General features: G+C 37.3%; 1 protein-coding gene across 4 annotated transcripts in view; it reads left to right on the forward strand.

The window, feature by feature from the left end:
• The window catches only part of RBM27 (RNA binding motif protein 27), a 96425-nt gene that overhangs the window by 41277 nt on the left and 27633 nt on the right, over positions 1–27515 (forward strand). For 2 of the 4 annotated variants that reach the window (XM_053566897.1, XM_053566898.1), the window contains exons 8-14: positions 1375–1509; positions 11787–11951; positions 15397–15546; positions 20354–20498; positions 21492–21645; positions 24720–25016; positions 26652–26792. In XM_053566897.1, coding sequence (XP_053422872.1) covers positions 1375–1509; positions 11787–11951; positions 15397–15546; positions 20354–20498; positions 21492–21645; positions 24720–25016; positions 26652–26792 — 1187 coding nt within the window. The remainder of the gene's footprint in view (positions 1–1374; positions 1510–11786; positions 11952–15396; positions 15547–20353; positions 20499–21491; positions 21646–24719; positions 25017–26651; positions 26793–27515) is intronic. The other 2 variants (XM_053566900.1, XM_053566899.1) reach the window with 1 other exon arrangement.

Genomic DNA, 27515 nt, shown 5'->3' on the forward strand with positions numbered 1-27515 from the left:
TAACATTTTGTTTTGAAATAATTATAGACTCACAAGAACTTGTAAAAACAGTTTAATGTGATCCCATGTATCCATCACCAAGCTTCCGTGCAGTACAATAATGTACCCCATAGAACACATTTCATTATGTTCTTTTTTTTTTTTTTTTAAGATAGAATCACCCTGGGTAGGTGCCATGGTATCATTATAGCTAACAGCAACCTCAAACCCTTGGGCTCAAGTGAGTCTCTTACCTATTGCCTCATCCTCTCAAGTAGCTGGGACTTCAGGCATATGCTACCACACCCAGCTAGTTTTTCTGTTTTTTAGTAGAGACACAGTGTCTTGCTTTTGCTCAGGCTGGTCTTGAACTCCTGAGCGCAAGCAATCCACCCACCTCAGCATGAACTACCTTGCCTGATAGAACTTAGTGTTCGTGAATATTTACTATTACTACATTAACAGTGTAATTGTGAAGCTCAAGTTGGTATTTTATTCTCCAGATAAGGAAGCATCGTTATATATGGAAATTTTAATAATAAAAGATGCTATCTCAATGTAGGAACATAACTGTATAAAAATTGAGTCCAAGAATTCTATTTTCCCCAATATTTTGCTATGAAAAATTTCAAGGAAACAGAAAACTTGAAGGAATTGTACTCATATACTCACCATCTATGCTCTGTAATTAGCATTTTCTTATATTTGCGTTATCATATGTATTTCTGTCTCTCCATTTTAATTTTTGATGCTTTTCACAGTGTGTTGCAGACATCAGTAAATTGAAACATGCTTATCATTAACTTAAGAGTTCTATAGAACTTTCCCATCCTCCAGAAGATTTCCTCAAGCCCTTTCCCACCTATTCTCCCCTTCCACTCAGAGGCAACAAGTTTTGCGTTTTTATACCCTAAACTAGTTTTGTCTATTTTTGAACCAAGAATGTCCATTTAATTATGCAACTCATAGTGCTTAAGTTTGCATATATAAAATTCCTTTTTAAAAAAACATTTAAAATGTTTTATTTGGATACATTTCAGATCAGAGTCTTATTCTTCTCTCATTAATAAAAATAATGCTTCCACTATTAATAAAATATTGTTTATTTTTATTTATTTTAAAATTTCAAAATATTAAGGGAGTATATCTGTTTTTGTTACATGGATAGCTTGAGTTAGGGGTATTAATGTGCCCATCAACCGAATTGTGTTCTTTATGCCCATTAGGTAGTTTTTTATCCCTCCCCTTCTTCTCTCTCTTCCCTCTAAAATTCTTTAAATCTGTTTGAAGCCAAAGTAGGTGTTTTAAGTATGAATATCCAAATTAGTACTAGCAGAGTAGATATTTTTACTAGGAAACATTAATGCTGTCCCTTTCACTTTTTGTTATGTATAGGACCACCCATAACACAGTCCAGCTTGATAAACAGCCGTGACCAGCCTGGGACAAGTGCAGTGCCCAATCTTGCACCAGTGGGAGCAAGACTACCTCCTCCTTTACCCCAGAACCTCCTTTATACAGTATCAGAACGTAAGTAAATGATGTTTTGACTTAAAAGTGATAGAGCATAGAAGAATTTTCTAGTTTTCTCATGTCAGTATTACTCTTTTAAAAAATGTAAATAATGATGATGGACTTTTTAACTATAAGTCTTATAGTTTGTATTCACAATGTACTTTACTGTGTGGTTATGGTTTATAGCCATATGTTAATTCTGTGTGATAATGGGAGGGAAAAGCAAGGCTTTCTGTTTTGGAGAAGTCTGCTCTGCTGTGGAGTAGCAACATTTAGTCTTTTCTAAAGGAAAAGGATTTTGTAATTTTTTTTTTTTTTTTTTTTGTAGAGACAGTCTCACTTTATGGCCCTCGGTAGAGTGCCGTGGCCTCACACAGCTCACAGCAACTTCCAACTCCTGGGCTTAAGGTGATTCTCTTGCCTCAGCCTCCCAAGTAGCTGGGACTACAGGCACCCGCCACAACGCCCGGCTATTTTTTGGTTACAGTTTGGCTGGGGCCGGGTTTGAACCCGCCACCCTTAGTATATGGGGCCGGCGCCTTACCGACTGAGCCATAGGGGCCGCCCGGATTTTATAATTTTTGTTAAATTGTTTTCTCTGATTGAATTTTTAAAACATAAGACTGATCTCCTAAGAAGTTTATAAAAGGTTGGATAAAATATGCCTAATAATTTAACTGGCATGTTGAAGTGAAAATAGAGAGCATTATTTAATAATAATTATTTAAATAGTACTATTTAGAGTTTAGGTTGTTTGTAACATTCATGCTTAATTTTGATGATACATTTTAATTGAACCCTAATTTGCTTTTACATATATTTTTTATATGCGTTGTTTTATTTACTAAACCTTTTAAAAATATTCCTTTCTTTAAAACATAAAAGGTAATTAAAAAATGTCAAATCATGAATTTTACTACAGAGCCAGGTAACTTTATGGATATGTTTATCTTTTATATAATTGTTCTTATAAATTTTATTTTGCCTCCTAAACATTTATTCATCTCTTTCATGTCATGAGAGGCAATTCAGCAAACTAGCTGAGTCCAGGTTTAAATACTGGTTTCATCACTAATTGTCTTTTATTTATTTATTTTTGTGAGATAGAGTCTCAAGCTGTTCCCCTGGTTAGAGTGCCGTGGCATCGGAGCTCACAGCAACATCCAACTCTTGGGCTCAAGTGATCCTCTTGCCTTAGTTTTCTATTTTTAGTAGAGATGGGGGTCTCGCTTTTTTTTTTGCTCAGGCTGGTCTCAAACTTGTGAGCTCAAGCAATCCACCTGCCTTGGCCTCCCAGAGTGCTAGGGTTACAGGTGTGAGTCACTGCACCTGTCCCATCACTTACTTAATATCTTCTTAAGTTTCTACCTTCCACCATCCTTGTCTGCGTCAATGGAAATAACACCTACCTAGTCATCTAGAATTGAAACCTTCACAGGACTGATTCATTGCTTTGCTTTTTTTTGAGACAGATTCTCATTATGTCGCCCTTGGTAGAGTACTGTGGCGTCACAGTTCACAGCAACCTCCAACTCTTGGGCTTAAGCCATTCTCTTGCTTCAGCCTCCCAAGTAGCTGGGACAACAGGTGCCTGCCACAATGCCTGCCTATTTTTTTTTGTTGTTGTTGTTGCAGTTGTCATTGTTGTTTAGCTGGCCTGGGTTGGGTTTGAATCCACCAGCCTCAGTGCATGTGACCGGCACCATAACCACTGTGCTACAGGTATCCAACCTGCTTTGTTTTTTGTTTTTTAGTTCTGTGGAGTTTTACTTTGTTGCCCTCAGTAGAGTGCCATGGCCTCATAGCTCCCAGCAACCTCTAACTCTTGGGCTTAAGCGATTCTCTTTCCTCAGCCTCCCGAGTAGCTGAGACTATAGGCGCCCGCCACAACACCTGGCTAATTTTAGAGATAGGGTCTCGCTCTTGCTCAGAATGGTCTCAAACCTGTGAGCTTAGGCAGTTCACCCACCTTTGCCTCCCAGAGTGCTAGGATTACAGGGGAAATCCCAGTAAATTACTGCACCCAGCTCCTTGCTTTGCTTTTTTAAATTGAGTTAATCAAAAATCCTTTCTGTTTTTCTTTGAAGTATCCATTTCTGTTCTATGTCCTCTGTCCTCATCCATACTAGAATCACTTTGTATTTGGATTATTGCTACAGCCTTCTTGGCACCATTCTGTTCTATGTTTCATTCCCCTAAGTCACACCACATAATGCTGCTGTGCTAATTTTTCTGAGAAAATAGGAAAACAGTCATGACAGTTTCTTATAAGAACTCTTCAGTGGTTACCATTTTTTTTTTGTGTGTGTGTGAACCATCAGTGAATCTCTCTGGAGCTTGTAACTCTTTATAATGTACTTCCCACTTCTTGTTCCTGTTCCTAAATATGCGCCTTCTCTAGTCAGGCCATTTATACTCTCTGTGTTCCTGTGAATGCTTAACTTTTTCTCCATCTTCACTCCTTCAGAATGTTCTCTTTCAAGGCCCAAATCTTTTAAGTACTTGGAAAATATTATAATTACTATGTTCTAAACTGCTGAGTACCAAAAAGGATTTATTACATAATGACATGTACTTGTATGTAGGCCCGCTATTTTTTTTATTAATATAGTTCTTACATTCAATTGAGCTTCTCCAGAACAGAAATCCATCTGATATTTAAGTAATTGTTCTTCTTGTTTTATATTTAGTATCTCTTAGTCCTCTAGGTTTTTTTGTTTGTTTGTTTGCTTGTTTGTTTTTTGGAGACAGAGTCTCACTATGTTGTCCTTGGTAGAGAGCCATGGCGTCATCTTTTGCCTCAGCCTCCCAAGTAGCTGGGATTACAGGTGCCCCTACAACGCCCAACTATTTTTTGTTGCAGTTGTCATTGTTTAGCTGGCCCAGGCTGGGTTTGAACCTGCCAGCCTCAGTGTACATGGCTGGTACCATAACCGCTGTTCTATAGGTGCTGAGCCAGTTCGTTTGTTTGTTTGTTTTGAGACAAGAGTTTCATTCTGTTGTCCTGGGTAGAGTGCCAGAGTGCCATGGTGTAACAGCTCACAGAAACCTCAAACTCATGATCTTAAGCAATCCACTTGCCTCAGTCTCCCAAGTAACTGAGGCTACTGGAACCTACCACAGCACCTGGCTCATTTTTCTCTTTTTTTTAATAGAGACAAGGGTCTCACTCTTTCTCAGACTGGTCTTGAACGCCTGAGCTCAATCAACCCACTTTGACTTCCCAGAGTGCCAGGATTACAGGTGTAAGCTACCGGGCCTGGTCCATCTTCTAGTGTTTTTTATAGTACATGTTTGTTCTGTTGCTGCTGTCATTTTTTAATTATTGAAAATATTAAATATGTATACAGATAAAGAAGATAGTGTATCAAAGTCCCATTTACACACAAAAAGTGATGTCCTGCCTACCCATTACCCAGCTTCAATAGTCAGCTTATAGCTAATTCTCTTTCATCCATCTCCTTAGAATCAGCTCTTGATATTCTTTCTGATACCTTTTAGACTCTAAATAGGAAATACTAGATTGTTTATTACAAATGGCGTATTTTTAATACTGTTAAGTTTGGTATTGTGACTCATAAGAATTCCCATTTTTTTAATTTTTAAAAAATTTGGCAGTTACTATATATAGTATAAAAACATTTATATATATATATAGGTGTATATATATATATATATATTTTTTTTTTTTTTTTTTGTAGAGACAAAAAAGCTGCTTGAGCTACAGGTGCTGAGCCATGTTTTAATTTTTTAAAAAATCTGGCAGTTACGATTTATTTTAATTATGTAGCTTAGTGTATTTATTAATTCAGGTATTTATTGAGTGCCTCCTATGTGGCAGGCATTGTACTAGAGGGAGCAAAGATGAATAAGATGCCTAATACAATTTTAAAAATACTTTTATAGCTAAAAACATAATTTGATTGGTTGGCTACTGAATGTTTTTGAAGTTATCTAGGTGATTCATATTGAAAAATTCAAAACTGCACTACGCAGGAGAACTTTGTATTTTTCTTAAAAATCTAACATTTGATTCTCAAATTTATATAGAAATTTTAAAACCTAGGAGAGAGTTCTTGATAGCAATCTAAACATTAAAAAATGTAGGGAGGGTATAGTATAGTTTGTCAGTCATATATTTTTATTTATTTATTTATTTTGCAGTTTTGGCCGGGGCTAGGTTTGAACCTGCCACCTCCGGCATATGGGGCCAGCACCCTACTCCTTTGAACCACAGGTGCTGCCCAGTCATAAATCTTTCTATTCGATTGATTTTTAAAAATTATTGTCTTGGAGACGGATAAGCTTAATCCTTCAAATTGTTGAGGTTTACTTTTTTAAATACAAGTTGAGCATCTCAAATCCAAAGTGCTCCAAAATTCTGAACTTTTTTTTGGAGACAGTCTTACTTGGTCACCTTGGGTAGAGTGCTGTGGTGTCATAGTTCACAGCAACCTTAAACTCTTGGGCTCAAGCCATTCTCCTGCCTCAGCCTCCCAAGTAGTTGGGACTATAGGGGCCCGTCACAACACCCAGCTCTTCTTAGAGTCAAGATCTTGCTTTTGCTCAGGCTGGTCTCCAACTCTTTTGAGTTCAAGCAGTCTACGTGCCTTGGCCTTCCAGAGTGCTAGGATTACAGGCATAAGCCACTGTGTTTGGCCCTAAATGCTAAGCTTGTTAGTGCCGACCTGATGCTCAAAGGAAATGCTTGTTGGAACATTTCAGAATTTGGGTTTTTGGATTTGTGATGTTCAGCTAGCAAATATTCCAAAATCTGAACAAATATGAAATCTAAAACACATCTTAACCTGAGTATTTCGGATAAAGGGTCCTCAACCTGTACTGTAATAGTTAATTTCAAATAAATTAGAATTTGCTTCAGTTCAAATGAAGTAAAAAGCTATATGTGTGTTTGCAATGTAATAGAAACTCGAGCTATCCTGAAAATTTAACCATTTGGAAAACTTTATGGATATTTTATTGCCATTATAATTCATAGCACAGAAAATACATGTAGATGAAGACAGCATATCACGTAGTATTTGGTTATAAAATTATGTCAGTAGGGACCCAGAGTAAACACAGAAAAATGACTGAATTTTTGAAGGTAAGAGTTGGAATCTTCTCAGTGCTAGGTACTGGAATTTATATAGATAAATTAGAAATGGTTCATTCATAATTATCTAAAGGTGAAGAAATCTGTAAAGAAAAAAGCCCTCAAAAAACCTGAAAATCAATTATGTATATTTGTGTACATTATGTATATTAGTATATTTTGCCATTGAACAGAGTGTCTAAGAAACACCGATGACAAAAGAACTAATTCTGTCAAAAATAAAGTATTCATTTAGGCTGCAATTATTACTTGTTTTGAAAGAGGACAATTAAGTGTTAAGAAGTATTACCAAACTGGGCAGATGTGGTTCCTGATAATGCTATTTAAACTTAATATCAAATGGTTATAATTTAGTAAAAACTTTCCCTGAAATTTTGTTGTTTTTATTGATTTAAAATGTCATAGATCCTATTAAAATGATTTAAATATATTTAAATGTATTTAGTTTTATGGAAAAACAGCAGTATCATGCACCTATTAAAATCAACTTTTTCCTCTGAAGTACTTAAACATTTTACCCAAATTCGAAGTCACCAATCCAGTGTATATTCTTTGGCTGTCAAAAGACCATCAGAAGCATACTCTTTTTTGCCTTGAAGAAGACATAGTAGAAATATTTTACAACCGCTAAGCTCATTGTACTGAATGTGTGAAATTAATAGTAAAAACTCTGGATTTTAGAGATTGATTCTTAGGTTGAAAGCAATTCTTTATTCTCCATATGAATTCACATAAATAATCTTTTTGGAAAATACTTTTCCTATTATTGACTGTATAAAATTATTAAAATACCATGTTCCTACATTTACGATTTGCTGATTTAATTCTGTGGAATACATAACGTTTTTCTGTGCAGAATAATGGATTTGATGTCCAGAAAAATAAATCAGTGTCTAACAGAATCCTTGTATATTATCTAGAGTTTTTCTCCCATGGTGCTTTACTTTGACTCGTGTTATGTTAGTTGTTGTATCATCTATTAATAGCCTGAGCAAGTGGGAGACCCCATCTCTAAAAAGTAGCCGGGTGTCATGGTGGGTGCCTGTAGTCCCAGCTACTCGAGAGGCTGAGACGAGAGAATTGCCTAAGCCCAAGAGTTTGAGGTTGCTGTAAGCTGTGACATCACAGCACTGTACTGAGGGTGACAAAGTGAGACTCTGTCTCAAAGAAAAAAGAATGTGAAATGTTGTTATCAGGCTTGTGAGGTATATGAACAATTTAGGATGGGAATACAAACATGAGAAGTTTGCAGTTTGGATTTATTTAGTCATTCTCTAAATATAAATTCTGAGAGACTGATCTTTACCATTATTGTAACCTATTTGATTTTTAACAACTTTTCATTGTGGAAAATTTTAATTACCATATACATAAAAAAAGAGCAAATGGTTCAGTGAATCTTCATATACTCATTTCCTGCTTCAATAATTATCAACATTTGGTTAATCTTGCTTCACCTATAACCTACGTTGGACTTGCTTATTTTAGAAAATGTCTGAGATATAACATTTCATCTGTGAAAACTTAAGTGTGTGCCTTTAAAAGATAAGAGTTAAATACACACAAAATCATAATACTGTTATCACTCCCTCCCTGATAATAGTATACTGTTATCCGTGTCAAATACCTTGATAGTGTTTTTATTTCCTATTTGTATCAGAAATATCCTTTCATAGCTGGTTCATTTGACGTTATATCTAAACAAAATTACATATTTAGTTGAAATGTTTCTTAAACCTTATAATCTATACCAATTTCCTTTACCACCTTTTTTTTTTTTTTGACATTTATTTTTTGAAGGAGCAGATCATTTGTTCTGAATAATTTTCTCAGATTCTAGATTTGGCAGATTTTTTTTTCCCCCAAGGCAGAGTGTCACTCTGTCATCCTGAGTAGAGTGTTGTGGCGTCATAGCTCATAGTGTCCTCAAACTCTTGGGCTTGAGCAATCCTCCTGTCTTCCTGAGTAGCTGGAACTACAGGTGAGCACCATTATGTCCATCTAGGTTTTTTTTATTTTTAGCAGAGACCATGTCTCCAACTCCTGAGCTCAAGCAATATACCTGCCTTGGTTTCCCAGAGTGCTAGGATTATAGGCATGAGCCACTGCCTTGGCAGTTTCTTCCCCTTGCGTCTCATTTAACACATTCTTCTATTCCTAATATTTCCTGTAAATTGAAGTTAGACCTAGGTATTTAATTACAGTCACATTTGTTTGTTTTTTCTTTTTTTGGTAAGAACGTTTTATCTGTACTTCCTATACAATACATTATAATACATGCTTATGATGTCTGTCCGGTTGTCTCTTTTCTGTATTACAAATATATATTTTAAAGAGATAGAGTTTCACTTTGTCACCCTCGATAGAGTACTGTGGCATCACAGCTTACAGCAACCTCCAGCTCTTGGGCTTACTCTTGCCTCAGTCTCCTAAGTAGCTGGGACTACAGGTGCTCACCCAATGCCTGGCTATTTTTTTGTTGCAGTTTGGCCGGGGCCGGGTTCAAACCTGCCACCCTTGGTATATGGGGCCAGCACACTACTCACTGAGTCACAGGCACTACCCTGTATTACAGATATTGATCAGTGTGTTATAGGCATTTTTATCCTGATTTTAAAATTTGCTTATGGTTTAAAAAGTTATTTTAAGGCTGGGCATGGTGGCTCATGCCTATAATCCTAGTACTGTGGGAGGCTGAGGCAGGTGGATTGCTTGAGCCCATGAATTCAAGATCAGCCTAAGCAATAGTAAGACCCTGTCTCTACTAAAAATGAAAAACTAAGACAAAGGGGTTGATTTAGCTCAAGAGTTTGAGGTTTCTATGAGCTATGACGCCATGGCACTATACCAAGGGCGACAAAGTGAGACTCTGTCTCCAAAAAAAGCAAAAAGAAGCTATTTTAGATCATTGCCTGGACCTCTTATTTCATGTTATACTCTAATTCTATAATTTCTTCTATGTTTATTGCTGATGTTACATAAAGTTGGCCGTATCAACCAGATGGTTAACCTAAAATGCAGTTCTTATGGAAGAGATAGATGCTTATTTCCTTTCATTTATCAGTTTTCAGAATGAGTTGGTTCTGTAGAATTTTCCAAAGGGGACCACTGTATTTCACCCAGGCTAATCTTGAATTCCTAGTCTCAAGTGGTCCTCCTGCTTCAGCCTCCCAAAGTGCTGGGATTGTAGGTGTGAGTCACCACGCCTGGCCATTATAGTGTTTTTTGATGTTTGGATTGTTTCATCTTTAATCAGTGGGAGCCTCCTCATATTGGCTCCCAATGGGTTCGAAGGGTTTTTGTTTATTGTTTTATTTTAGATTGATATGAGGGTACAGATGATTTAATTACATTGTTTGCATTTGTTAGGTAGAGTCCACATTGTAGTTGTGCCCCTCACCCAGGAGGTATGCCACATACCCTTACATTGTACCTATTAGGTGAGAGCATACTAATTCTCTTCTCTTTTCCCTCTCTTCCATTTTTGTTTATTTTTGACATGCCAGTCTGATATTTTCTAGAAGGACAAGGTATATGAAGGTGTACCAAACTCACGAATTCTTTGCCCTGTCCAGGAATTGGCCCTTTATCTAAATAACACTATTTCCTTTAGAAGTAGTACTTAGAGTCCTCAATAGAAGATCAGGCTTCATTCAGTAATTAGAGACCTTCTAAGTTCAGGCTTCATTCAGATGAATAGCCGTCTTTTTGAATTATTTGAATTGCATGTTGTTTGTCATTGGTTTTAAAAATAGACATTGTGCAAACTAGCCTTTTAGTTTCTAGGTTACTTTGAGACACTTATTAATTAGGTAAATTTGGTATATTGAGTGATGTGTCATAAATTTAGAGTAATCATATGGACTGAGATTTTGTATTTTTTAATTTATTTCTTCCCATTTTTCTCTTGTATGCTACTTAATCCTTCACTAGTAATTATCTGCAATAGATCATTCTTACAGCTGTTTTCAGAGCATTGAGGATATGTGAAATTGTTTTTGCAGTTTAATGATTGATTATTTTCAAATGTAGATCTTAAAAGGGTTGGTGTGAATTGCAGTTATTTGGTCTGCTATACAGTATGATTTGTCAAGTCTTTTCCTCCATATGTAGGAAGAGAAGGGTTATAAACTTTACCATACCTATTTCCTCTCAACATTTACTGTGAAATCAAGTGGATGCTTTGTAGCCTGTTCTATTCTGTTGAAGTGTATTTAAAATCTTCAGGAATTGTATAATTTTATCAGGTGAAAATAAAATTCTGAATTCACTTTATTTTGTCTTGTGTCATGTTGGGAATGTCTCACTTTGGATTTGAAATATTAAGTCTTATGATTATGTCTGAAATGGTGTCGTCAGTAAAAAAGGTACCGTTAAATGGACAACCAAAGGGAGGTTTTTCTCTTTGAAAGTTTGTCCTTTTAAATTCTGTACTACAGAATTTGGTTTCATTTTGTCTGCATTCTTGCATCAATATATAATTGCATTCTTGCCTCAGTTTGCTTTCTTCCAAAATGTGGTTCTTTATGTCTGGGATCATTTTATTTGTCCAGTGCTGGTCTATTGGTCTGGGTTTTGTCTTTTTTTTCTTTTCTCTGTATTTGTTATCCATCTGCCCATGGGGATAGCAAATTTTTACTATCTTGTTTCTTTTGAATATTTCTTATTCTCTTTGAGTGTGCGCTAATGGTGGCTTGTGTCTAATGCATTTATTATTATTTTTTCTGGCCCCACATGTGGGAGTATATGCAAACCTGAAATTATGTGGGATTGGGGAGGTGGGTTTTTTTCCCCAATGGATATAACAGCATTCACACCTGCATATTTCATTGGATACAAAATTCTCTATGAATTCTCAAGGCTTCTTGGTCTAATAACTTGATAAGGTTGAATGTTCTGCTTTAAATAAAATTAGCATAGTTTATTCTATTTAAGATTCTAAAAGATGGAGATTATACATACTATCTAATTCTTACTCTTTTTTTATAACTAAATGCATCCTAACCAGTTGCATGTCTGTTCTTTCTTGAGTTAGAATCGTGGTAGCATCTTTCTCAGTTATTCTTTCTGTTGGTATAATTTCTGTTTTTGGCTCAAAGTCTTTGGAAGTACATCATTACCGAAGAGAAGCTTGTGACTCTCATTCCCAGCTGCCCTCCTATTCTTTCCTCTGTAGGACAGCCCATGTACTCTCGTGAACATGGTGCTGCTGCATCTGAGCGACTTCAGTTGGGGACACCGCCTCCTCTGTTGGCAGCTCGTTTGGTGCCACCTCGAAACCTCATGGGATCCTCCATTGGGTATCATACCTCAATCTCCAGCCCCACCCCTCTGGTCCCAGGTAAGCTTTGCTACAAATGGCCATCTACCTCAAAGATCCTTTGTACCATAAGCTGGCCAGCCTAAGAGGTGACCTAGCATTCTGATCTGTTGTCATAGATTTCCATTAAAACTCTTAGGTAGTTTTATTTTCTGTTCCTCTGCTTCTTTGGTTTGTCCCTAGTGGCTGCTAGATGATTAGGCCTCCTGTGTGTCTATCATCTCTGGTATCTTCTGTATTTACTTCAAGTGCCTCAGTAACAAAATCATGCTAGTTCCTTGAGTTAGTTTCTAACCAGGAAAATTGGAAGATAATATCTGGTTGATTATTTTCCAATTAAATTATTACACACTACAAGAAAAACTAACTTAGTTTTTCTAAAAAAAAAAAAAAAGACACACACAAAGATCTGGTTTCTTGCTCATCATGGATGAACATGTCCTTTCCACTCTTTGTCCCTTTGACTGGTTTTATATGGTGTAGTGATTCTTGAAAGCTCTTCTGTCCTGTTGACATGTGTACTTTGAAGATCTGTGAGTTGCTCTGTGGATGTCTCATGAATTATTATTATTATTTTTTTTACATTTCTCACTTTGCCTTTAGATCTCAGTTGATCATATTTAACTAAAGAACTTTTAAATTTATTGGGGTTCTGTATATTCCCAGGTGTTACAGAATGAGGTCAGTTGATTATGTAGCTTCGGCAGCTTAAAATGTTGGAGATTTTCTGTCAAGAGTAACAAATGGTAACTGAAAACTTTTTAATTTGCTGATCTTTTCTTAAAAAAGATAAAGCAGCATTTATTTTGTATTTTATACTACATATACTTCTTAGAGTTGACATTTATAAGCATGGAAGCTATTCTTTTACATATCATTTCCAAACCACATCAGCCTTAAACACATTTAAATTTAATAAGTAAGAATATTAGATTTGCTTTCAAGCTAGGTATAACATTACAGTGCGTATTTTCACCAGGAGGGCATACTCATTATTAAATATGGTTGTCTTAAAGAAACAATTATTATAAAAAGGAGGGTTAAAACAAAAGCTGAAATAAGTTGGAAGCCCAAAAAACACTTTTAGGTGGGCAACTATATGCATAGCCTTGTAACTGTTGATGCAAAAGAGTTTATTTGGTTTTATTCATCATCGCCAAGCAACTTTGAGACTGAATGTGAACACTGGCAATGAAAATACAAAAATGTATAATAGAACCCTGATGTGGTGGTGTGTACCTCGAGTCCCAGCTACTCAGGAAGCTTAAGAGGGAGGATCACTTGATCTCAAGAGTTGAAGTCTATCCTGGGCAACATAGTAGAACTCCATCTATAATAGGAGCATCGGGGCGGTGCCTGTGGCTCAAGGAGTAGGGCGCCGGTCCCATATGCCAGAGGTGGCGGGTTCAAACCCAGCCCCGGCCAAAAACTATAATAGGAGCATCATGGTGATAATTTCTTATATCTCCTGAGCCATCTTCTTCTGAGGGGAGCAGCACAAATGGCCCTCGTGATTAACATTCAACATCATTTAACATTTTGTTACAGGGAACAGCTTGTAATCTATTGATGCCCTTTTTGTGCAGTTTCATAAGCTGTTTTCAAAAGCAGAAGAAAGGAAAAAAAATGAAAGTCTGGGGAGGAGTAGGAATTCTGACCAGCAGTTCTAGTTCTGATACCAAATATCCCAAAATCACCTGTAGTTTAATGGCATTTTATTGTTTTAGCCTCATAGTGGCTTGTTGATGTTGGGTGCAAGAGAAGCATTCTGCTCATAAATCTAAAGTTAGAGGAAGCACAGTATTCTGCGGAGAGGGTTAATCTAAGAAGGTGAGTTTAGGGAAAGAAATTTGCTGGATTGAGGACTTCTCTGAGTCCTAGTTGTGCTTGCTTAGAAAGGCAGCATATTTAAATGCCTGTAGTGACCCAGAAGGTCCCCTAAATGTAAATGGTTTTCTGATTTTATACTCTGAATCATAGACATAACTGACTAGTAATAAAGATCTAAATGTACCTTTTCTTTAGCTGAAAGTTAATATGAACTCATGACAAATTTTTCCATCAAAAAAAATAAAAAGATGTAAGAACTTATAAAATCACAATTATGAAAAATCAGTGTCTTCAGTTAGTCTTAACCCTCTCATTTTATGTAGCATTAAGAAGATGAATATGCTATTTGGAGAAAAATGCTTTCAGCATTCTTTTTAATATTAATGAACTACTTAGCATTAGAATTTTATAAATTAAATTATTACTAGAGAAAACACAGGAAATGTGACAAAAGTACACTGGTGGGATGGTAATAAAATAATTACATTATAGATATAAAATTTATTGTATTTAGCTGTTTTATTTGAAATATATTTTATGTATGAGACCAGTTGTTCTCTCTCTGTCTTAAAGTGCAAATAACTATATAAATAGATTTTCCCCAAAAGTGCCTAGGAATTGGTGAGACATGACAATAAAAGTGGAAACTCAATCAGCTCTTCATACATGGTGTTCATGTACATAAAAATGTCCATTGAAGTTCGGGTTAGGCTGGTGCGGTGACTCACACCTGTGATACTAACAATCTGGGAGGCCAAGGTAGGTGGATCCCTTGAGTTCAGGAGTTCAAAACCAGCTTGAACAAGAGCAGAACCCTTGTCTCTACTAAAAATAGAAAAAACTAGCTGGGCGTCGTGGCAGGTGCCTGTAGTCCCAGCTACTTGGGAGGCTGAAGCAAGGCAAGAGGATCACGTGAGCCAGGAGTTTGAGGTTGTTGTGAGCTAAGATGATGCTATAGCACTTTACCCAAGGTGACTGGGTGAGACGCTGTCTCAAAAAAACTCCAAAACCAAACCAAAACAAACATTGAAGTTTGGATTAGATGATTAATATGTAGGGGTAGCAATGACATAGAAGTGACTGGATAAAGGAATGTAAAAATATATTGATATTTAGGAATGGATGTTTTGCGATATTAACTTTTTTTCTCCAAAAGATGTATCTATATACTGTAATACAAAGAGAAATACAGTTGCCCCTCCCTATCCTCTGGTTCCACATTTGCAGATTTAATCAACTGCAGGTTGAAAGTATTTGGAGAAATAAAAAAATCCCACAACAATAAAAAATATTACAAATTAAAAAACAATATAGCACAACAATTTACATAGCATTTACATTAATTAGACATTGTAATCTAGAGATAATTTATAGTATATGGGAGGTTGTGCATAGGTTATTTGCAAATGCTACACCATTTTATATAAAGGATTTTAGCATCTACGGGTTTTGGTATCTGTAGCAGGTCCTGGAACCAATTTCCAACAGATACAAAGGGATAAGTATGTATGTATGAGTTGATGTAATTGTATTTGTTGTAGAATATACATTTTTTTAGCAGTTTATTTAACAGTAATATAATAATGAGAAATAGTTTAACCTGTCTAATTTGTTATGTTGTTTTGTTTTCTCTCAGATACCTATGAACCAGATGGTTATAACCCAGAAGCTCCTAGTATTACCAGTTCTGGTAGATCTCAGTATAGACAGTTCTTTTCAAGAACACAGACACAGCGCCCCAACCTGATTGGCCTAACATCTGGAGATATGGATGCAAATCCAAGAGGTGAGAATGTGTTGAACTTTTCTTTCTTTCTTTCTTTTAGACAGAATCTCACTGTATTGCCCTAAGCTAGCTGTGGCATCGGCCTAACTCACAGCATCTGAAACTTCTGGGCTCAAGTGATCCTGCCTCAGCCTCCTGAGCAGCTGAGGTTACAGATGCCTGTCACATTGCCTGGGTAGTTTTTCTGTTTTTAGTAGAGATGGTGTCTTGCTCTGATCTCTGAACTCCTGAGCTCAGGCAATCTCTACCCACCTTAGCCTCCTAGGGTGCTAGGATTACAGGAGGGAGCCACAGTTCCCAGGCACATTAAGTGTTTTTTGATGCTAGATATTACATAATAGTTTGATATAGTTACTACATTTGCATTTCTGACCTGGCTGGAGGAAATTAATGTCTAAATTACTTATTTACCAGGTGCTTTATAATCATCTCAAATATTTTTTATTTTTATTTATTTATTTTTTGTTGTTGTTGCAGTTTGGCCAGGGCTGGGTTTGAACCTGCCACCCTCGGTATATGGGGCCAGCGCCCTGCTCACTGAGCCACAGGCGCCGCCCCCTCAAATATTTTTTAATAACCTTATCTCCAGATTTTATTTTAAAGCTATAGTTAGAATATATTTATTTTAAAATACAAAGAATAATTTTATTTAATTGCTTTTTTTATATAGGATTTTAGGATGTTTTAATGTGCTGAGCATTGTGCTGGATATTAGATATAGAAAAGTGAAGTGATTGATTCCTCGCCCTCAAAGAGCTGATCATTTAAGTGCCTACCTTGTATCCTGAGAGCTGTGCTTCATGCTAATAATAACTGAGAGCCTAAAGCATTATAATAAAAATGTAATTTGACCATTTTTAACACTTACTATTTCAGCTATAACATAGGACCTTTACAAAGCTTAGGCATGAACATTTAAAATAAAAACAAAACCAGGATAAAATGTAAGCTGTTTTTTGAATTTAAATTTATTTATTTATTTATTTTTGAAACAGAGTCTTACTGTGTCATCCTTGGTACAATGCTGTGGCATCACAGCTCACAGCAGCCTACAACTCTTGGGCTTAAGTGATTTTCTTGCCTCAACTTCCCAAGTAGCTGGGACTATAGGCGTCCGCCACAACGCCTTGCTATTTTTTATTGTAATTGTCGTCGTTTAGCAGGCCTGGGCCCGGGTTCGAACCCTCTAGCTCTGGTGTATGTGGCTGGCGCCCTAACCACTGTGCATAGGTGCCAAGCCAATGTATTTATTTTTTGAGGCAGACTGTCCCAGGCTGTGGGCTCATGGCTCACAGCAACCTGAAACTCTTAGGCTCAAGAGATCCTCTTGCCTCAGCCTCTTGAGTAGCTGAAACTAGATGTGCCTACTACAATACCCAGCTAGTTTTTTTTCTGTTTTTAGTAGAGATGGGATTTTAGTTTTGCTCAGGCTGGTTTCAAACTCCTGAGCTCAAGTAGTCCACTTGCTTGGCTTCCCAGAGTGCCAGGATTATAGGTGTGAGCCACCACACCTGGCTTGCTTTTGTTTCTTTTAAACAGGGTCTCTTACTCTGTTGCCTTGGCTGGAGTACATCGGTGTCATCATAGTTCACTGAAACCTTAGATTCCTGGGCTTAAGCATTTCTCCTGCTTCAGGCTTGGACGTACAGGTGTGCACCACCATGCCCAGCTGATTTTTTTTATGCTTTTTCATAGAGACAGGATCATGCTATGTTGCTCAGGCTGTTCTCAAACTTCTGGCCTCAAGTGATGCTCCTGTTCCTGAAGTGCTAGGATTTGTAGGTGTAAACCACTGTGTCCAGCCAGTATCTACCTTTAATATAGGTTGATAATCTCCTTACCCCTCTTCCACAAAAGATTGGTTAACAAATTTGAGGAGATTTCAGTTTGGTAACTTACTATAGATTTCCAAAATTTAATTTCAGTTCTATACTGAAAATAGTTTTCTGATTTAGTCACATGGTGAATGTTTTTCTGTTTTTACCTTCTTTTCTGTCCCGATTTTATTAACTTTCGTACGGCCATTTATTAACAACTCTAAAATAACGGTTTTTGTATTAGGACTACCTACACCAAGTGCATTTCTTTATATCTCTCATGTTCCTTATAACAACTCCATAAAAGAGGTACTATTTTTTTATTTTCTTCTTACGAGTGAAGACACTGAAGCTTACAAAGGTTAAAGAAGTTGCTCAAGGTCACACAGCTATTAAGTAGCAGAACTGAAATTTGAACCCAACTCTTAATTCCAAAGAATGTCCTCTTACCTTCTGTCATTATTATAATGCGTATTTTGTTACCCAGTTACCTGAAATTAGTGAAAAAGTTCATTTCTTAATGATTTTAAGTCTTCCCTTTGCCACTAGCCTGGTTTATCAGTACAGTAATCCATAGATATTCTCTCAGTATAGAAGTCATGTAGTATATATATTCTCCAGGCTTGCTTTGGGGTAAGTCACTTAGCTTCTAGTCTTTCTTGTTTAATAATGCACTTCAGTAAAGAAAAGCATTAGGCAATGTTAAGTGGTAATGATAACTGTTTTAGAAATACATAATGATCTCTCCAATTCTAGAATGCTTTATGTCATCATAATTGGTATCTCTTTCATTAGCCTTCTGAGAACACAAGTCCTACAAAGGCAAGGATCATATCTATTGTATTCACTTATTTATACCTAAGGTTTACTACAATTGCTAAGCTGTATAATAGCTAAATGCTAAATGAGTGAATCTTTACATCATAATTTTCCTGTCACACAGATGAATCAGAACAGATTAATCCCCCCCCCCACCCCCATATTTCTACCCTAGCATCCAGCCCTACATATGTTAGATATATTATTTGCTTGGTTGAGTTGCTAACGTTAGGGGAAGTACTCAGGTAGAAGAGGTAGAATTTTGTGGTAATTTACTTTTTGTTCAATATACCTCTTCCTACTGATAGGTAACCTTTTATAAGGCCAGTTTTTTATAGTATTTTAGTTGAAGTTGTGAGGAAAATGTGCCAATTTAGAGTATTGGTTTTGGATTTTCTTCACCACTTTTAAGTTTGGAAATTTTTAGAACTATTGAAAACCAAAAGATATGTAGTGAACATCTGAGTGCCTTCACTTAGATTTATCAGTTATTACTACTTTGTCACCTTTGGGTATGAAGGCTTATGTGTTTTCTTTTCTCTTAATTCCCTCTCCTACCGTCCCCTCACATTTGTTTCTGTGGTGGGTTTTTTTTTGTTGTTGTTTTTTTGTTTTTGTTTTTAAGACTGCATCTCATTCTGTCACCCTGGGTAGAGTACTGTGGCATCATTATAGCTCACAGCAACCTCAAACTCTTTTGACTCAAGCAATCCTCTTGCCTCACCCTCTAAAGTAGCTTGGACTACAAGTATGTGCCATCATGCCTGGCTAATTTTTCTATCTTTGGTAGTGATGGGGGCTCACTCTTGCTCAGGCTGGTCTTGAACTCCTGTGCTCAAGCAGTCCTCTGCCTTAGCCTCCCAGAGTGCTGAGATTGTAGGCCTGAGGCACTATGCCCGGTTACATATTTGTTTCTTTTTTTTTTTTTTTTGTAGAGGCAGAGTCTCACTTTATCACCCTGGGTAGAGTGCCTAGAGTGCTATGGCATCACACAGCTGACAGCAACCTCCAACTTCTGGGCCTAGGCGATTCTCTTGCCTCAGCCTCTCGAGTAGCTGGGACTATAGGCACCCGCCACAACGCCCAGATATTTTTTTGTTGCAATTTGGCGGGGGCCAGGTTTGAACCTGTCACCCTCAGTATATGGGGCTGGTGCCCCACCCCACTGAGCCACAGGCGCCACCCCCTTTTTTTTTTTTTTGAGATAGTCTCACTATGTTGCCCTCCGTAAAATGCCATGGCATCATAGCTCATAGCACCTCCAACTCCTGGGCTCAAGTGATCCTCTTGTCTTAGCCTCGCTAGTACCTGGGACTATAGGTGCCCACCACAATATCTGGCTAGTTTTTTTCAGAGATGGGGTCTTGCTTTTGTTCAGTCTCGTCTCAAACTCCTGACCTCCAGCCTCATATTTTGTTTCTTGAACCACTTGAAAGTAAGTGGTAGACATCGTAACACGTTACATCCTTTAGCTTACATCTAAGAATAAGACAGTTCTATATAAGCACAATATTATTTTCATACAAGAAAATCATAATTCTATTAATAAAATTTAATCTTTATGATGTGGTGAACTTCTTGTTGTATCACATCAGGAAGCAAATAATGTCTGTATATTAATGGTGCTAAATTTGCTTGCTTATTTAAAATGGTAATTGTTTGATCTCTCTACTAAAACAAGTTAGTAATTTGTGGAGTGGTACTTACTCCCCAACAAGCTTATGCCAATTATTTTTTATAGCCACTGATTGATCTATGCCTGTCAGTTATTACTTTGGGGTTACTATTGAGTTTTCAGACTTGCGGTTACATTTTTTAAAAAGGAGGAGACATTTGAAATTTTTCTTGTTAGGCATTTTTAAAAAGGAAATGGTAGTAGTTGAGTTATTCACAGTACTTTTAAGCTTTTAGATGAAATATTTTTTATTTATTTTATTTTTTTATTAAATCATAAACATAGATCATGTATACATTAATGCATTTATGGGGTACAATGTGCTGATTTCATATAGAATTAGGAATGCTTACATCACACTGGTTAATATATACTTCATCTCGTTTACTTAATTATTGAGTTAAGACATTTATACTCTATACTAATAGATTAGACTAAATATTTTAATGATTTGAAACTCCTCATACTCAGTAATGTGAATTTTTGTCTCCAACAGCTGCAAACATTGTGATCCAGACTGAACCACCAGTTCCTGTTTCAATAAATAGCAACATAACCAGAGTAGTTCTTGAACCAGATAGTCGAAAAAGAGCTATGAGTGGTTTGGAAGGGCCACTCACCAAGAAACCTTGGCTGGGAAAGTAAGATAACTTGCTAATTGGTAACATCTAATTAGTGTCATTGTTTTTGTTTTTTGCATTATTAAATTCATAAAATTAAGAGTTGTCATTAATAACATTCAAATTATGTGTCTCAAAGTTGGGGTTCCAGGAAATAACTTTAGAATGTCCTGATAATTGAAAAATAACAGAATATTCATAATAGGTATTTGTACCTAGGTATTTCTTCACCTAAAATTATTGAGAAACTAGAAACAAATAGAAAAGAAAAAGATCTGTACCTTTACAGACACTCAAAAAGACTTCTAAAAAATGGTGATCAATTGTTACTTTAATACTTGTAGTAGTAGACTCCTTAATGACTTTAGTAATTTTTTTTTTTGGAGACAAGAGTCTCACTATGTTGTCCTTGGTAGAGTGCCGTGGCATCACAGCTCACAGTGACCTGAAACTGTTGGGCTTAAATGATTCTCTTACCTCAGCCTCCCAAGTAGATGAGACTACAAGCACCTGCCACAATGCCCGGCTATTTTTTTTTTGTAGTTGTCATTGTTTGGCAGGCCCGGGCTGGGTTCTAACCCACCAGCTCCAATATATGTGCCAGTGCCCTAACTGCTGAGCTACAGGCGCCAAGCCCGTAGTAATTTTTTTTGTTTGTTTGTTAGCAGTTTTTGGCTGGGGCTGGGTTTGAACCAACTGTCACCTCCAGCATATGGGGCTGGTGCCCTACCCCTTTGAGCCACAGGCGCCACCTCCTAGTAATTTGTTTTTAACATGTGATTTTTATTGTCAGTTGGATCTCTTTTTATAAATCTTAATGCTGTTCGCTCCTTCAACCGGTTTTATTCCAATATAATAAGGATGATTTGAAAATTGCTTGATAATATTTTAATAATGTTAAAGGCTTATAAAAGGCATTTTTAAATAAATAGAAACTTACATTCTTTGTTGATGTATCTCTTGGGTAGGCATGAGGTAAAAAAATTAATCAAGATCTATTAATGCTCCTTTCAGGCAAGGGAATAACAATCAGAATAAACCAGGATTCTTGCGAAAGAATCAGTATACAAACACCAAATTAGAAGTCAAGAAAATCCCTCAGGAATTGAACAACATTACCAAGCTCAATGAACACTTCAGCAAATTTGGAACTATTGTTAATATTCAGGTAAATGTGCTAATGTCAGTCATGTAATGTGAGTATTTTATGGGTCTTAGAAGGTATTTGTATCAGCTTACCTTGCTTAAGTGAGTCAGTGGTGATTCTGATTATGTCTGTTAGGTGTTGTAAACTCTACTGTATAGCTGTATACTCACTTTTACGATGAAATTGGTAAGCTGCACATGTTCTTGTGAAGTTATTTAGTTCCTTTCTGTAACCTCTTTCTGAAAGACATTACTATATTTTTGTTCATAGTACTATTCTTTTTCTTTTTTTTTCTTGAGACAGAGTCTCATTATGTCGCCCTCAGTAGAGTGCTGTGGTGTCACAGCTCACATTAACCTCAAACTCTTAGGCTTAAGCAATTCTCTTGGCTCAGCCTCCCAAGTAGCGGGAACTACAGGTGCTGGCCACAATGCCTGGCTGTTTTTTTTTTTTTGTTGTTGTTGTTGCAGTTGTCATTGTTGTTTAGCAGGCCCAAGCCAGGTTCAAACTCATCTGCCTCGGTGTATGTGGTAGGCATCCTAACCACTGAGCTATGGGCGCCGAGCCTCATAGTTCTATTTTTGAACAAATGACTTTTTTTTTTTCTGAGACAGAGTCTCACTTTATCACTCTCAGTAGAGTTCTGTTGCGTCACAGCTCACAGCAACCTCCAACTTCTGGACGTGGGCAATTCTCTTGCTTCAGCCTCCCGAGTAGCTGGGACTACAGGCGCCTGCCACAACGCTTGGCTATTTTTTTGTTGCAGTTTGGCGGGGCCGGGTTTGAACCCGCCACCCTCGGTATATGGGGCTGGCGCCCTACCCACTGAGCCACAGGCGCCACCCCCAATGCCTGGTTATTTTTAAAGACGAGGTCTTGCTCTGGCTCAGGTTGGTCTTGAACCTGTAAGCTTGAACAGTCCACCCACCTGGGCCTCCCACAGTGCTAGGATTCTAGGTGTGAGCCACCGCACCCAGCCTTAAATGGCTTCTTTTTTAACTTGTATTAATAATCTAGGTAGCTGAGATTTTTTTATTGTAATCTTACCTACTGACTGACTTTTATATGTGGTGAAATAGTAATTGGTGGAGGATGAATCTAATCTTGAGAATTTTAGGCAGTGTAATCTGTTATCCAAGATCAAATAAGTGGTAGCTTTTGTATTTCACTGTCTGCTAGTTAGATACTTGAATTTGTGGTTGGGTGTTATGCTGTATTTGAGGGTATTTGACAGGATGTTATGCTGTAATTGAGGGTATTGTTGTCATCAAACCACAATATATCTGGGTTTAAGACGGTACATGTAGGCAGTGCCCGTTGCTCAGTGGGTAGTGTGCCAGGCACATACACTGAGGCTGGTGGGTTTGAGCCTGGCCTGGGCCAGCTAGAGCAATAATGACAACTGCAACAACACAAACAAATAGCAGGGCCTTGTGGCAGGTGCCTATAGTCTCAGCTCCTGGGAGGCTGAGCCAAGAGAATCGCTTAAGCCCAAGAGTTTGAGGTTGCTGTGAGCTGTGATGCCACAGCACTCTATCAAGGGCTACATAGTGAGACTCTGTCTCAAAAAAATAATAAAAAGAAGGTACACATAGTATTAGGGGACCTGTTATTTTAAAAAATTGAACTAAAGTGTTCTTTTTAAGAGGTTTTTAAGCAGTTTTTTTTCTGACTGCAGAAGTAATACATATTTAGTTTTACAGGTATTTGGAAATACATTAAAACAGAAATGAAAAACAGATCACTCAAATATTTTAAATTGGCAATAATGACTTCAACTTTTGTTTATTTATTATTATTTTTTGAGACAGAGTGTCCAGCTGTTGCCCTTGGCAGAGTGGCGTGGGGTCGTAGCTCAAAAAGCATTCTCAAACTCTTGGGCTCAAGTCATTCTCTTCCCTCAGCCTCCCAATTATTAGAACTATAGTTGCCTGCCACAATGGCTAGCTGTTTTTAGAGAGGAGACCTTGTTCTGGTTCAGCTGGTCTCGAACCTGTGAGCTCAGGCAATCCACCCACCTCGGCCTACCAGAGCGCTAGGATTACAGGAGTAAGCCACCTTGACCAGCTCTTTTATTATTTTTTGAGATGAATTTTTTCTCTGTCACTCAGGCAGGAATGCAGGGGTATGCGCATAGCTCACTGCAGTCTCGAACTCCTGGGCCCAAGGGATCTTTCCCCCTTAGTCTCCCAAGTAGCTGTGACTACATATAGGCATGTGCCACTGTACCCAGCTTTTCTTTTTTTTTTTTTTTAATTTTAGTGGAGATGAGGGTCTTGCTATGTTACCCAGGCTGGTGTTGACTTGGATCCCACCTCAGCCTTCTGAGTGCTGGCGTCTTTTGGTTAAAAGATGTGGGTTTATTTATTTATATGGAAGAATATATATATATATATATATATATATATATACACATATATATATATACACACACACATATATATATACACACACACACACACATTCTCTTTTTTAAAATGTTTCATATTTTGCTCCTAGTCACAGGAAAAAAAATACTTCACATGCTTAAAAAATACAAAAGATGTAATTGTACCCAAGGTCTATGTTTTTTTCCTTTTAAATTTTTCCTAGGTCCCTATTCTTTATGGCATTTAGAGAAGTTTAGATAGCTTAATGTAGATAGTTGTAATTCATCTGCTTGGGCTGCTATACCAGATATCTTAGATCGAAAGGCCGTGTGGTTGAAACAACAGAAATTTATTTTCTCACGGTTCTGGATGTGGGGAAATTGAAGATTAATTAAGGTGCTGGCAGATTCAGTTTGTAGTGAGGTCTCTCCTGGCTTGCAGACAGTTGGCTTCTTGCTGTAGTCTCAAATGACAGAGAAAGAGAGAAGGAGATCTTTTCCAGTTTTTTCAGGGTACTAATTATATCCATTAGCACTATATCCTTATGCGCTCTTTTAACCTTAATTACCTCCTAAAAGCTTGTGTCCAAATGAAGTTACATTGGAGTTTAGGGCTCCATATTAATTCGGGTGTGGGAGCACAATTTATTACATAGCAATGCACCATAACTTATTTAACTATTTTCTGTTGTTGGGAATTTATGTTGTTTCTATTATTTTCTTTAAGGTTGCTTTTAAGGGTGATCCAGAAGCAGCCCTCATTCAATATCTCACCAATGAGGAGGCCAGGAAAGCTATTTCTAGCACAGAAGCAGTTCTAAACAACAGATTCATTCGAGTTCTGTGGCATAGGGAAAATAATGAGCAACCATCACTACAGTCCCCAACACAACTCCTCCTGCAACAACAGCAAACGCTTAGTCACCTCTCACAGCAGCACCATCACCTGCCACAGCATCTTCATCAGCAGCAGGTGCTGGTGGCCCAGTCGCCTCCCTCCACGGTACATGGAGGTATCCAAAAGGTAATGTTATTCATTGGAAATAAAAGGTCCTCTAGTCCAGCCCTCTAGATCAGTATGTCTCAATTCATAGTCCTTGGTTCTTCTGTATCAGAGCTCATGGTTTGATCTGTAGATCAGCAGAATCTGATCCCCTGGGAGCTTATTAGGAGTGCAGATTCTTGGAGGAAAAATGTAAATTCTTGGCCCTCACCCCAACCTACTACATGAGAATCACTAGGAATGGTGCCCAGGAATTTGTGTTTCCATAATCTCTGTATGTGATTGTTATGTACCCCAAAGTTTAAGGAGTGCTGTTCTATTCAGAATCACTTAACCTGGGTACAGATTTCTGGATCTCACCTTCCCAAACCTGTAGAGTCAATCTCCAGATATGGTGCCTATAATATACATTTTTAACAAGTACTGTTAAGTGATTTTTATAGATAGTAAGGTATAGTAACCATCTATCATTGAACAACTCTGATTTAGAACTACTTATTTATTTTGCGTTAGACTCAATCTCCCTTATATCCACCCATGTGTCCTGCTTTCCCTGTAAACAAATTTTGTTCCTTTTTTTTTTTTTTTCTGGGACGAGTCTCACTGTGTCACCCCTGGTAGAGGGCTGTGGCATCATAGCTCACAGCAACCTCAAACTCTTGTGCTTTAGCAATTCTCTTGCCTCAGCCTCCCTTAAGTAGCTGGGACTACAAGTGCCCGCCACAACACCCGGCTATTTTTTGGTTGTAGCTGTCACTGTTGTTTGGCAGGACTGGGCCAGGCTCGAACCCACCAACTCTGGTGTATGTGGCTGATGCCCTAGCTGCTGAGCTACAGGTGCCAAGCCAAATTTTGTTCCTTCTAAAACTGGAGTAGAAGTTCCAAGATAATTGAGATATTGACTATTGTATTCAGTCTTTCGCTAATGCCTAAAATAATGCTTGGCACTTACTACTCAAATGAATAGATTTGAATGAATAGATGAAGGAAGGAAAGAAAAAAACTACCACTTATTAGAGCCATTTAAATATTTACAAAAATGATAATCTCCACCTAGGTATTCTTATGTTTAGATTAAATACATTTGGATCTTTAAAAAATATTCCTTTTAGTATATAGCCTAAACTCTGTTTATTTTTCTGTTCATTTACATCTAAACTTTCATTCACCTTTGTTTGTATCCTACTTCATGTTAGAGCCCAGAGATGAATGCTTCCCCTAGATGCAGGATATGTAGAAAAGAGAGATGCTATTACCTCTGCAATTATTAGACCATGTTCTGTTAATGTACCCTAAGATTGCATTATATTTTTGAGGTGGTCATTTCATACTGTTATTCATATTAAGCTACTGTCAATTAAAACCCCTAAGTTTTTCAGAACGTTACATCCTGGAGGGCACATTAAAAAATAATAATTTTTATGCATGTATATGCAAGTACTTTTTGTGACGTTTTAGACATCCAAAAACGTATGAATAATATAATCATCACTTAAATAAAACTTTACAGATAATTGAAGCACCCTCTCATTCCCATTTTTTATCTTCTTCCCCATGGTACTCACTACCCTAAATTTATGCCATTCCTAGGCCTGTTTTTAAACTTTTACTGTATATTTTAAACAGTATATTTTACTGTTTATTTTGTACATGCAGATGATGAATAAACCACAGACATCAGGTGCATATGTTCTTAACAAAGTTCCTGTTAAACATCGTCTTGGACATGCAAGTGGTAACCAGAGTGACGCGTCACACTTGTTGAATCCGTCTGGTGGTGTTGGAGAGGATTGCCAGGTATGCATTTCTGTGAACCTCAAACTGTGGGTCATTGCAAAGGTTTTGAGATACACAAAAATTAAGAAGTGGACACAAATGAAGCTCTCCCAGCAACACCATTGAGCTGAGCAAGTTGAAACTTGCATGAATGAATCAGAAAGGATGTTGTTGACTGTGTTTCTTGGAAGTGAAATAAAGGATCATTACACAGTCTGTCCCAAAACTTTGATAGTGACCCATGTATATTTACATGCATTCAGTGAATTAACAAGGAACTTAACAAATTTATTATCATCCAGATTTGTAATGTCTGACTTCCTCAATCAAAATGAGTGTGACAGTGGCCTATGTGTGGGAGTATACTTCCCTAGTTTCAATCAGAAATTTGCTAGTTTAATTTATTTTATACTCAAAGCTAAGTGGGAATTTGAAAATTTTAGCTATTAATAGGTAAATTTTTTCATTAGTTCATTTCTTTAATTATTTTCCTCTTTAAAATAATTAGGAATATAGGCCAGTTGCTATGGCTCATGCCTATAATCATGGCACTCTGGGAGGCCGAGTTGGGTAGATTGCCTGAGCTTAGGCAGGTAGTTTGAGACTACCCTCTACAAAGTGAGACCATTCTCTACTAAAAATAGAAAAATTAGCCAAGCGTTGTGGTGGGTACCTATGGTTCCAGCTATTAGAGTGGCTGAGGCATGAAGATTGCTTGAGTCCAGGAGTTTGAGGTTGCTGTGA

This window comes from Nycticebus coucang, chromosome 17 (genome assembly GCF_027406575.1).
Source record: "Nycticebus coucang isolate mNycCou1 chromosome 17, mNycCou1.pri, whole genome shotgun sequence".
Lineage (NCBI taxonomy): Eukaryota > Metazoa > Chordata > Mammalia > Primates > Lorisidae > Nycticebus > Nycticebus coucang.